General features: G+C 50.3%; 1 protein-coding gene across 3 annotated transcripts in view; it reads right to left on the reverse strand.

Annotated features, from left to right (window-relative positions):
* Nucleotides 1–8232: 8232 nt before the first annotated feature.
* The window catches only part of Chst15 (carbohydrate sulfotransferase 15), an 83752-nt gene continuing 78689 nt past the window's right edge, over nt 8233–13295 (reverse strand). Inside the window, exon 8 of one of the 3 annotated variants that reach the window (XM_031388592.1) lies at nt 8233–10883. In XM_031388592.1, coding sequence (XP_031244452.1) covers nt 10693–10883 — 191 coding nt within the window. In that variant the 3' untranslated portion in view covers nt 8233–10692. The remainder of the gene's footprint in view (nt 10884–13295) is intronic. The other 2 variants (XM_031388593.1, XM_031388594.1) reach the window with 2 other exon arrangements.

The following is a 13295-nucleotide window of genomic DNA, read 5'->3' on the forward strand; positions in this document are numbered from 1 at the left end:
CTAGTCCTAGTTGCTGTGTGCTCTGAACACAACTTGCTGTGTTGGGGGAGGGGAGTTTACATTTCTGGGTCACAGTCCATCATTAAGGGAAGTCAGGACAGGAACTCAGGCAGGAACTCCAGCAGAAACCACAGAGGAACACAGCTCACTCATGCTTAGCTTTCTTGCGTAGCTTGGGACCACCTGCTCAGGAAAGGGGCTGCCCACAGCAGGCTGGACCTTCCCAGGTCAGTTAACAATCAAAGACAACCCCTCACAGATATGCATACAGGCCAATATGATCTAGGCAATATCTCAATGGAGACTTCTCTCAGATGACTCTAGGCTGTCACGTTGACAAGACTCCAGACTAACTCCATTACAGATGATGGCCCAACCAGGCCCCCTCCCACCATGGCAAATGGCCCTACTCTACCTCAGGCTGGACACCAGCAGCACCATGTCTCATCCTTGCCTTGGGTCATTTTGCCTTTGACCCCTCTCCCAATTGTTTGTCACCTTTATTCTTCAGATAACAGAAACTGGCTTTGTGGATTTGAACACTGGTTCCTACAGGACTTTAAAGAAGCCACCAAAACTCTCTGAGCCCCAGCATCCTCCATGTGTGTGTGCTCACTCCCAACAATAGCCGGAGATTCTTGTGGCATGCTGGCGCTGCTGCTGTTGATGTCACATGCCACATCCCACAAGCACAGTGCCTCGGGGATGATCTTCACACATCCACCCCATCCTATTTCTGTCTCTGTGACCTGTCACCAGGACTGTCACAGGCCATAGCCTCAGCCTCTCCTCCAGCTCTTCAACACTCACTCAGTGATGACCCAGAGCCCCACTCTGACTCAAGTGGCTGCCTGTTGAGACAGCGTCAGGTAGAGAGTCAGCACCGCACTCTCTGGCTTCTGGAGGCCTCGCCTTTCTGGTAGAGTCTCATCTCCTAAGCACACAGATGATACTTCCCTGACTGGGATGTAGATGCCCAGAGCTAAATATCTTTCTGTGGCCAGATTGAGTAGGCATATCCCATTCTGCAGGGAAGAAGGCGAGGGTGAGGGAGGGGGCAGAATGGCACCAGGTCCCCTGTATGGAGCCACACATATGAGCCAACAGAGGAATCCCAAGGTCATGCCTCTTTGGTTTATAGCGTGAGGGCACCATTTTGCATTTGTTTTTGCTCTAAGGTTTGCTGAGTCTAGACTCCAACAACATGGCTATGGACAGAAAGACCTTCTGCCTAAAACTGTCGATGGTTCTGCTGAGTGGAAGGACTATAAGCCAAACAGGACACAGATGACAGACATCAGGGGACACTTATGTGGTAAGTGCCCTTCACATAACCAAGTGATCAAGGCTGGGAGCTACACATACTCATACATAAACACAAACACACACACACACACACACACACACACGCGCGCGCGTGCACGCGTGCACGCACACACACACATAAACACATACACATGCATGCACACACATATAAACACGCATGTATACACACACTCACACACAAACACACATGCATACACACACTCACACACTCATGCATGTCAACCACCAGGTCTCAGGCCTAGAAGGCTGGTAAGGCAAGGAGGCCCAGAGCACAGAGGACAGCACCTGGAGCTGAAATGTGGGTGAGTTGGAGAAGCTGAAGTCTGTCTGTCTGAAAGAGCAACTGGGTAAAGAGACTGGCAGGCCTTCTCACTCTGTCCTGCGTGAGCTGAGGATGCCAGGGCTCCAAAGAGGAAAGCAGCAGGCAGCATAGGGCAGGGGTGGACAGTGATGGGTCCAGGAGAGCCATGTGGGGTTGTGAAGCTTCAGTGGGAAAACATGTCGGGTGTTTCCTATCCCTCACTAGGGATTGGTGAGGCCCGTTCAGAGGTCCCTTAGAAAGAGCTTGTCACTCACAGCTCCACAGTGGAGATGGACCACCCTATACCATGACACCCAGGGTTTCCAGGAGGGAAAGAGAATGAAGGGGTGTAAGAACCTTAACTGTCCTCAAGTAAGTAGGTGTCAAGTAAGTGTACCATTAGGTACTTTTAAATGGGGTACAGGACCTACCTTAGTTGTCTGGTACCTACCTGCCCTAGGGGATGTGGGAGGTAGAGAGGCCCCTTAAAGATCCATAAATGAGGGATTTCCTAGGCTTTGCACTGATGTCCTTGCATATAACTGACTCTCAGCGCAGCCCGGGAGCAAACTGGAAACCATTACTAATTTAACAGAGAGAAAAGGATATTGCTCTCCATTGATGCTGGTGGGGTTCAAGATACAGGAACCCAGCATGCTTGCTTGCTAGAGATTCCTTCTGGGATGGGTGACATGTAGGTTAACAAAGCTGGCACTGCCTCTCAGGTAGACGGCAGGTGTCCTCCACAGATGCCATTAGTCCCGCAGGTTTCTCGGACAGCTTCCTTCTGAAATGCCAACTCCCTGCTGGTCATCCGCCAGCCATAATGGTGACTGGACCTCCTCCTACTCCTCATGCCTGCAGCAGTGAGCCCCAGGCTCACCTTCCTGCCCAAACAGCCTTTCCACAGCTGACCTTCACCAGTCCCTGATGTCACAGATTCTCTCACTGAACTCCCAGCTCAAGGCCAGAATTCCATGCTGGTGTACCCTCTGGTGTCACAGTGTAGGATGGCCCATCTCCGTGGTGGAGCTGTGAGTGACAAGCTCTGGGGTCAAGGGTGGCCTCTCCAGCCTGAGACAAGGACTATGAAAAACTTGGGCTCCAACCTTTCCTCACAACACTCCCACAGAGAGCCTACCTCCGCCTTCAGGCTGAGCCCTCTGGCAGGGCCTGCTCCCTACAGGGCTGACCCCCCACACTCCTCTGACCCACTCTCTTGCTCCCACAAACCTTCACTGGGAGCCTCTCACCTTGAGTGTGGCTCCTTCAGGTCATCCTCTGTGTCCCCCTACTCCTCAGCCCCTGAAGCCTTCCCAGTGCTGTTATTATTAATTAATAATTAAATGTTATTATTCTTGAGGATCTTGAGTCCAACTGGGCTTTTAGAGAAAGAAGGCACCTGACACCTGCTGAGGCTGATGGGGCATGTGTAGTGGCTCTCATGGAGGACAGAGTGGGGACTCAGCAGGAGTCCAGTGCCAATATGGGCTCCAGCAGGGCCTGGGCATGCTGGGGAGCCATCCTTACCCTGCCTGGGGAAAACCAGATCACTGTTTCCAGCCATGCTGTCAGGCTTGGTCTGGGGACTGAGCACACAGGGAGGTGACAAAGTACAGAGGGTAAGGAGGGTGGGGAAGCCTCAGATGGAAGGCCTCACTGTCCCCATCAGCTCTCCTCATGGCTGCCAGAGGTCTGTGATACTCTGGGTAAAAGGATCAACTTTTGTCCCTGGCAACACCAGGCTTCATGTGGCTCAAGCTTGTTCTGCTCTTTCTCTCAAATGCCAGGCACACATGGATGACCCACCAATACTTCCTGAAAATAGAAAATATAGATGAGTGTGCACATGAACTACAGGCCAGCCTCGCCCCATTGCCTGGCCCAGTGCCTTGTGAAAAGTAGATGTTCAAAAAAATATTTACTGAGAAAATGAAATGTTAGTTCTTTGAACAAGTTCTAGCTAGGGTGTGTACCTTGGTGCCGCCCTGGCAGGCCTGAGGCCAGAGGGTGGAACCCTTCTCTTTAGGCTGTGACTCAGGTCTTAGGGGACACCTCATCAGAGGCCAGCCCCCGGTAGCCTGTTTGTGTGGGAGGCTTAGCCCATGGGCCATCCATCCTGGGGCAGGAAAGGGAGGGCACCTCTGCCTGCCAAGGCTCAGCGCAGCAAGCCTTTGAGTGGAATGAGTGTCTTTAATGTGCTTTGGTTCCCATGAAGAAGTTCGTCACCATCCAGACTCCCAGCCTGGATGACCCAAGAAGCAGCTGAGGGCATTTGAAATGAAGCCTGAAGAGAACGTGAGTTATGACAGTCAGGATGCAGATAGCCCACTGAAAAAGGAACACCAGGGTGCCAGGGTCACACAGAATAGCACCAGGGCTAAAAGCGTTGACCTGGAAATAAAAGATTAAACATTTCAAGTTGGCATTGTGTGACCCTTTTCTGCAGACCTGTACGTTGTGACTTCAGGCAGGTGTGCAGTCTCTCTGATACTCAGTTTGCACTTGTTAACTCTGATACCCACTCATGAGGACATCAGAACTGTAGTGTCTCCATGGTTACAATGTGGATCTTCTGGGACATGGGCTCACCCTCTTCTTCCATGCTATCCTGGAGGAGTGAAATTTAAAAGTGCCAGCTGGAGCATCCTTTTCAGCAAGGAGTGCCTAAGGTCAGGGGAGGTGCCACCTCACCTCTGTTCCCAAGACCCAGATTTTCTCGGCTTAGCTAGGAAGAGATTCTTCAAGGACCTGCCAAGTTCAGTCCCCGTGATCATCTCATTAATTTTGCCTTGGGTGAGCCCAAAATATACTTATGAACCATATCTCATCCTTAACTGAGACCTACCTGCCTCTATATATGACCAGGGCCTGGCTTTCTTGAGGCCTTTCAAAATACAAATACATCCCTAAAAAGCTGTCCCAGTAAGGGGTTCTCCATGGTGGAATAGAAGGTTCATTTCACGTCTGTGGCTGTGCCCCATCACAGGGCTGCTATCATGTGCTGCCCAACATAGAGTCCATTTTTCTTTCCGCTGCCCAGAAGACCCTGCATAGAGCACACCCACTTACAGATGGCAACTGAGGCACATCATTGCTCCTCTTCAGCCAATATCCCTGTTTGGCATGGTACTTGGAGTCTCCCATCATGGAACCCATGCATTCCTCCTGGGACAGTCACCTGCAGTTCCAAGGACCCTATGACTTCGCATAGACAGTCCTTCTGCCTAAGCCATGCTCAGCAGACAAGGAGGAAAACAAGGAAGGATGCTTGCCAGACTGGGAGGACCAGGCCCAGGACGTGTGCCAATGCAGTAAGGCAGAGGGCAGGAAGGCAAGGGCAGCCTGGACCATTATATAGATGGGTGCCAGTGGGGTTGGAGGTCAGCCTGGCAAAAGCCGGGTCCAGGGAGGTTGGAAGCTTGACGCTCTTTTGAGAACTAAGAAAGTATTCTATTTTTGTAAGTTTTACAAGCAGTTGTCTCTGTAGCACGATGAACTCAACAACAACCAGGCTTTAGAAACAAAAACTGAGCTGGGCAGTGGTGGTGCATGCCTTTAATCCCAGCACTTGGGAGGCAGAGGCAGGTGAATTTCTGAGTTCAAGGCCAGCCTGGTCTACAGAGTGAGTCCCAGGACAGAGAAACCCTGTCTCGAAAAACCAATATCTATACATATACATATACATATACATATACATATACACATACATATACATATACATATACATATATGTGTGTGTATATATGTGTGTATATATATACATATATATGTGTATATATATACATATATATATGTGTATATATACATATGTATATATATGTATATATACATATGTATATACATATATGAAAGCTGCCCAATGGTTGCAACTGAGGGACTGCCAGAGTAGATTCGCAAGCACTAAAAAGCAAAGGCAACCATAAGCCCTTGAAGGACATTTCTCATGCAGCCACGTAGTCCTGTCTAGGGTGCACAGCACTCGGCCAGGTGAACTTCCTGAAGAAAGGAAGAAGCCATGGCTTGCAGCTGAGACTCCTGTCCCACTGCCCCATCACAGAATACTAGGGCATTACCTCAGAGCCTCTACTGAACTGCTGCCCCCTCAGTCACATTAAGGTCCCCCATGGTAAGGCCACTGGGCACCCGCTGCATCCCACTGCTGGCCTGGCCAGCTCCCAAGGCCACTCTCCTGGTCATCTGTGTGATGGCCTCTGAAGAGGTCCACAGCACAGGTGCCAGAACCTATGGATGAATTATTCCCTAAACACAACAAGAGACACTTTGTGGGTGAGATCTTGAGATGGGGCAGTAACCACAGATTATCCCATGTAACTCCAAGGGCCATCATGAGAGGCAGGGTGTGAATAGAGGCCATGTGACCAGGGGAGCAGAGCAAGACAGAGTCTAAATATGGCACTTTAGAAGGAAGCCTACAAGCCAAAGTACCCGGCAACCTCTCAACACTGGGAAAGGCCTGGGCACAGCTTGCTCTGGGATCCCAGGAGATGCAGCCTAGCTCATACCCTGCTTCAGCCTATGGTGCCTGGTGTGAGACTGCTGCCCTCTGAGACTGTACGATGAGAAATTCACTTTGTTTGAAGTCACCATGAGGACCTTAGTGATCAGTGGGACAGGGCTGGGGTCATAGAAGCAGGATCAGTGTGAAGCCATCACTGAGATAGATGCTAGCGAGGCTGAAGGCCATTCTTCCAAAGGCCCGGACTAAGGGGGTTACTCCTCAGAGTTCTATGCAATCACCAGCCACTCCAGATGAAATGATTTGTTGCAGCAGCGGCTAAAAACTCCCAGTCCCTGCCCCACTGCATTCCTTCCCCGGTGCCCCGCAGGGGAGCTGGTCGCAAAGTTCAGAGAAAACCAAACTCCTCAAAGCTAATTTTTCCTGCAAGTCTCCACTAGATTGGCCTCACCCACAGGGCCCAAGTCTCTCCTCGGGATGTGGTCTCCACCCCAACAGATAAATACCATCCTGTACAGTACCACCCAGGCTGTTGCCTAGCAGCAAGGGTAGAGGAGAGCTCCAGGGAGAGGGGACTCTGGCTTTCAGAGGTCTGCCCTGGCCTGTCTGGCTTCTCCAATCCACCATCTTCTGTAGTCCTCTCCAGACAGGAGCATTCTTGCTGAGGGAAGCCAGTCCCAGGCTAGGCTGAGTCTAGCCGCACACATATCACACCACAATGAGGAGCAAGCAGTGCTGGGAAGAAGGGTCCCAGAGCTGTGGGAATGACCAAAGGGCCACTCTGTGCTCAGCATAACCCAAGCTTCTAAGTGGGAAGGAAGCCCTCTCTGCAACTGCTTCTCTCCCCAAACTGATGTGTTGATGTCCCTGGTGGATTGAGCCTCTGAGTATACAAGATAACTCCTTTTGAAAGGCTATGAGGCTGGGCGGTGGTGGTGCATGCCTTGAGTCCCAGTAGAGAGGATTTCTGAATTTGAGGCCAGCCTGGTCTACAGAGTGAGTTCCAGGACAGCCAGGGCTACACAGAGAAACCCTGCCTCGAAAAAACAAACAAAAAAACAAAAAAAGGGTTATGAAATTAAATGAGACCCTTAATGGTGTCACTGGAATCTTTATGAAAAGAGGTACCACCAGATCTCCCAGAGACTAAGCCGCCAATCAGAGTACACATGGAGGGACCATGGCTCCAGCTGCATAAGCAGCAGAGGATGGCCTGGTCAGTCACCAATGGGAGGAGAGGCCCTTGGTCCTGTGAAGGCTCAATGGCCCAGTGTAGGGGAATGCCAGGGCCAAGAAGCAGGAGTGGGTGGGTTGGTGAGCAGGGGGAGGGGGGAGAAGATAGGGGGTTTTCAGAGGGGAAATCAGGAAAGGGAATAACATTTGAAATGTAAATAAAGAAAATATCTAATAAAAATTTGAAAAAAGAAAAAAAAAGAAGAGGAGAAGGTATCAGGGACCTGCACAGAGAGATGGTCATGTGAAGAAGAAGGAGGCACAGGGAAGCCATGGAAAGAGGCCATAGAGAACCAATATCCTGGCCCCCTGAGTTCAGACTTATGCATGAGCAGTGACAGTAAGCATGCGCTGTGTGGTGAATGAACGTTAAATGTCCCCATGGGCTCCCATGGTTGAACACTGTTCATGAACACTGAACATGGCTGAACACTGTTGGTGCTGATCAGGAAAGCTGTGGAACCGTTAAGGGGTGGGTGGAGCTGCACTGGAAGGTGTGTAAAGCACCCAGAGACACTCTGACCAACTGGTACACCCTCTCCTTCTCCAAGCTCACCCATGCTTCTCAAGTGCCAGCGGGACTCTGCCTACCTAGGGATGAGACACACTCAGACGCACCAAGGATCTTAAACTCAAATTCTTAAGACCGATAGTCACTTCAGTCTTAGAATCCTATGTCTGAAGACCACATGAAGGGCACTTGATGCTGGATGGAGCCTCCCACCCTGACTCCCAACCACAGCTGGCCTCCACGGGAATTCCCCGGGAAATGAGTATGGCCCAGTGTCCTCTCTGTGATTGTCAGTACAGCAGGGGAAGTGCTGACCTTCCCCCCCACCCCTGGGATTCCCTGGCACACACAAAACATCATGGAAACAAGTGGCCAGCAAGCTTGTGATGGAGGGCCCACTCTTGGCAGGCACCAGTTGTGTGGGTCCATCTTTAATTAATTTAAATATGAATAAAAGTACAGAATAAATGTGGCTCGCATATCATACCTTACACGACAAGAGAGGGAAGGTGTCATACACCCTGGCACACGGCTTTGGGAATACGAAGTGTCTTCGGTACCAGGTCTGTGTTTCACTTTGGTTTGGGGTGACAGGCTCAAGAGCCATCACCCAAAACACTGCCTGCGCTCTCAACAAGACGGGGCTCCAACCAAGCAAAAGCAAAAGCAATGCTGGTGACCCCTGGGGAGGGACCAATAGACAGAAAACTGGGTCTGGATGGCCATGGATGGCAGAAGGGAGGGGCTGCACGTATAAAAAGATCAGCAATGAACCAAATAATATTGGAAATAATACCTTTGGCAATACTTCTGTAAGAAGCAGAATTACGCAACATGTTATTCACATGCATAGGTGTGCGCAAGAAAAATCTCTTAGAGTCGTGGTTGGTGTGGGGCGGGAAGATATGTCCTGGGAATGACAGGCTAACTGGTGAAGAAATTAACCCATAAAGGCATCATGTCTCTAATGGAGGAGAAGTCCCATCAGCAAGACAGCTGAGAGGGCCCCACTCAGTATAAGTGCACACACACACACACACACACACACACACACACACACACAGTATTCCAAATAAATATCTCTCGGGTTCTGTCACGCTCTTGCTCTTTCTCGCTCACTCTCACACTCTCTTGCGCTCTCTCTCTCTCTCTCTCTCTCTCTCTCTCTCTCTCTCTCTCTCTCTGAAGTCATTTCTTCCCAAACCATCCTTGTACTCAGGCCAGATTTTTCTACTAGCTGCTGAGCCAAGTGGCCACCGTGAGAGAAGGGAGAATTGTCCTGGAACACAGGCCTCAAGACACACGGCCCCTTCAGTAGCAGAGCAGACCCAGTCCATGCTGATGCCCAGAGCTCTCTGCAAACCTTCCAGTGGGCTGAGAGTCCCATCTCCAACAAGGGTGGACCGCAGCAGGACTCACAGCCGAGCAACCGCACAGCCTCTCGCTGCCAAAGCCCAGCTTTTCTCACACGTCCAAGTGACAGTCTGGCATGTAGTGGGTCCACTTTCTGACGCTGGTGGACAGGATCCTGACCTGAGAACACAGCTTTCCGGGCAGCATCCCTTAGTAACGCTCCAGTGAAAAGCTTTGTGACATTCCCACCTTGTCCTGTGTGCCAGATGGGCTTAAGCTGTTCTCTCTGGTATTCCCTGGGGTCTTAAAAAAAATGACAAGACTTTCAGCATATCCATTGCCAACCAAGCTGCTAACAGGCCTGGGAAAGATCCATAAAAAGCAAAGCTATCTCCTAGTCACACCACATGTGGCCCGAGCTTAGTTTGTGAGATATGTTTCTGAGGATATGGGTGTCTTGAGACTCACCCTTAGTGAGTCACAGAACTTTGGCTGTACATGACAGAGAATGTGGATAAAAGAGTCCTCCAACAGGAAGACGGAGGAGAGCCTGTAACCAGCCAGAACCAAAAACTGAAGCATCCGCACACTCTCCAGCGACCCTCCACCGATGGGGAGGGCTTCACTTCCTTCTGCACCAACTGTTCGATGCCTTGAGGTTGTTCTATTCTGGCATTAACAGCAAAATGTCCCTTCCAAATATAAACTGAATTCCTTGAGGAAAACATCCAAAGGAGCAGAAAAGAGAGGCAGGGCCAGTCAAGTGCAAGAAGCAGTTGGTTTAAAACTGCTCCTTCTCTGTGTTGGGCATAAACAAAGTCTATGGGCAGAGCAGGTCAGAGCGACAAGGGAACCTGCTGCCAAAAGCTGACTTCTGTGTTCCTTCTGAGCACAGCGAAGGAACCAGGGCTTATTTCCAATGTCATGGAAGGGCTGACTTGGGAATACAAACAAAAATGAAGGAGCCTCCATTCTCCACACAGCTCTGTTCTCTGCCCCCGCATGGGGTTATCGATTTATGCAAGGCCTGCTGGGATATAACACGTGAAGGGCAGCCCCAGAGCATGGCCTTAGTTGGATCCCAGAGCTGTCCAACCCTGCACCCAGACAAACTCTCCTGGAGGAAGGAAGGCAGGGCTGGTCTGTGGCCTCCCATAGCCTCCTCCTCCTACCCACTGAGTGCCAGAGATCCATTGCTCTCGTGAGAGCCAAGGCACTCTGGGAACAGACGGAAGCCAACTCCCTCCCTCCCCCAGTGCATCTTCCAAGGCTTCAGGTGGAAGAGCCTAGCAATCAAAAGCAGAGCTGCCCAGCATGGCAAGGAAGTTTTCAAATAGTTCCCACAGCAGGTGCCTTGTAAGAAGAAGACTGGGTGGGGCTCCAGCAGTTTTCTCCACACTGTGGGTGACAGTTCTCCTCCTGGAGAATTTTGAAGTCATGGCAATGACAGAGTCAGTGGGCCCAGCTTCTGCAGAAGGGACTGTGCTCTCACGTTGTCTTCCAGGCAAATGCTTCATCATCCAAGACCTGGGCCAGCCTTGTGTTGAAAGGCCCATAGAATTCACGCAGGATCTTCTGGGTGATCGGCCACATGGGTCCCAGACTACGATCCTCAGGACGCCGTGTGTTGGACGCAGGGCTCTTGGTCATCAAAGCTTCTTGCTTCTCACTTAGAGGCCCTAGGATGAGAAGGAAAATGGTCCTGTGAGACTAGAAGTGCCACTTGAAACAGAGGGGACTTCAAATGAATCCTAGCTGACCTTCATGCTTAGCCAAGGATTTCCTAAAAGGAGATAGGGTTGGACTAGAAAGATGGCTTAGTGGTGACTAGCACTTATTCTTGCAGAGAATCTACCTTCAATTCTCAGCACCTACAAGGGGCTCACAATTATCCATAACTCCACTTCGGGGGATTTGATACCCTCTTCTGACCTCTGAGGGCTCCAGGCACACACATGATACATACATACATAAATGTTCATATCCATCTACTCTGCACGGGCTGCCTTCGAGGCCCATCACTTGTCCTGAGTAACTATGTACAGGGACTTCTGTTTCCTGGAACTCTGTCACCATCATTTCCAGTTTGGGTTCCTACATGACACAAAAGGGCTTGGGCCTGAGTGAATTCTGCTTCCTCTTTCTAGCTGTGAAGTGCCAGAGGGGTGGGAGGAATGGTGGTCCCTGTACTTGTAGCAATTGTATTGTGGGGAGATGCCCCAGGGCAGGCCAGCAGCGGCTGCAGATGATGCTCTACTGCCCCATTCCAAATGTTTGGGTCACCAGCTGCTCACTGGCTCAACCTTCGGTCACCAGACCACCAACTCTTCATGCTTCTGGACCCTAAACCTATAGGACCCAACCAAAATCATTCCCATGGCCCAGTGTCTCAGGGATATACAAGACAGAAAACTGACCTTACAGACCTGTCCCTCTTAGGAACAGAAGACAACCGCACTAATACAAGATATTCCTAGGTGGCCAAATGAAAGAAAACATGAGTCTAAGTCCTAAGTGAGAGATAAAGTGCCTATATTCAAGCCCATTACCAGCTCTCAAAAACAAATGAAGGAAGGAAGGAAGGAAGGAAGGGAGGGAGGGAGGAAGGAAGGAAGGAAGGAAGGGAGAAAGAAAGAAAGAAAGAAAGAAAGAAAGAAAGAAAGAAAGAAAGAAAGAAAGAAAGAAAGAAAGAAAGAGAGGGGGAGGGAGGGAGGGAGGGAGGGAGGGAGGGAGGGGGGAGAGGGAGAAAGGAAAGAAGGAAGGAAGGAAGAAAGAAAGAAAGAGGGGGGAAGGGAGGAAGGGAGAGAGGGAGAAAGGAAGAAAGGAAGGAAGGAAGGAAGGAAGGAAGGAAATTAACTCACTGCCTAAGAGTTCTGAATTCCATTGGTGGGCCGATATATTTAAAGGAATACTCAGTTCACAAAATTCCTAAGCCAGGTCATTACACAGAACTCTAGGAAATGACCCGTGAAGAAAAGTGGCCTGGCCTGACAGTTAAGAGTCTCCACAGTTGTCCTTGGGGGACTTGTCCACACCCAGGCAGCACACCTCACTTCTGTACATGCCTCTGCCAAGCTGTGGCATGGTCAGTTAGCAGAGCTTGTCAGCTGGCATCCTCAGGCTGAAGGCAGGCCTTGAGCCTCTGACTCTAGACACTCCCAAGCAACACCTGCCAGGATGCTATACCATAGCCATTCTCACCCTGTGGGTCACGACCTCCTTGGCAAGCGCCTAGCTCCCAAAGTATCTACATTGCAGTTCCGAACAGTAGCGAAATCACAGTAATGAAGTAGCGACCAAAATATTATTATGGTTGGGGTCACCACAACATGAGGAACTATATTAAAGGGTCACAGTATTAGGAAGGTTGAGAACCACTGCTATAGTCAGACCTCCACATTCCATGTCCTATAGGGCTGTCCTAGCCACCTACCTGAGCAGCTTCAGAATTCAATCCATCTCCTCCTCTTTTTCATTGATGTCTCTCTGGTCCCTCAGCAGTGCGGGTCCTCCATCATCATTAAGCCCACTATGACAGACTCTACCATCCCCTCTGGGATACAGTCATTTCCTGAGCTTGGACTGGGCCTCCTTCAGCCAAACTGAAAGATCTCAGAGTGCCTCCTCTCCAGATCTTGCTCACCATCCCATGCACAATGCTCCATGCAACAGTTATTAGGTGAATAGGAACTGAGAAGGCACCTCTTCAGGAGTCCCTCGGCCTCACACAGCCCATCTCTTTCCATTCTACATTTAACTTAGAGCCCTCCTAGAGCCCACATGTCATGGGGAAGGGGAACAACTCCCTCAGAGTGTGAAGTACTCATAAATGTTTGTTCTGCAAGCATGAGGACTTGAGTTTAAATCTGCAGCATGCCCCTAAAAAGCTGGGTGTGGCAGCATGTTCCTATAACCCCTCCACTGGGAAGGAAGAGATGGAGAGCCCCTCACACTACCTGGCTAGTCAGTCCAACCAAGACAGCAAGCTGGGTTCAATGGGACATCAGAGGAAGATATCGATGTTGACATCTTACTTGTACACACACACACACACACACACACACACACACACACACACATACATACACACA

This window comes from Mastomys coucha, unplaced genomic scaffold, assembly GCF_008632895.1.
Source record: "Mastomys coucha isolate ucsf_1 unplaced genomic scaffold, UCSF_Mcou_1 pScaffold21, whole genome shotgun sequence".
NCBI lineage: Eukaryota > Metazoa > Chordata > Mammalia > Rodentia > Muridae > Mastomys > Mastomys coucha.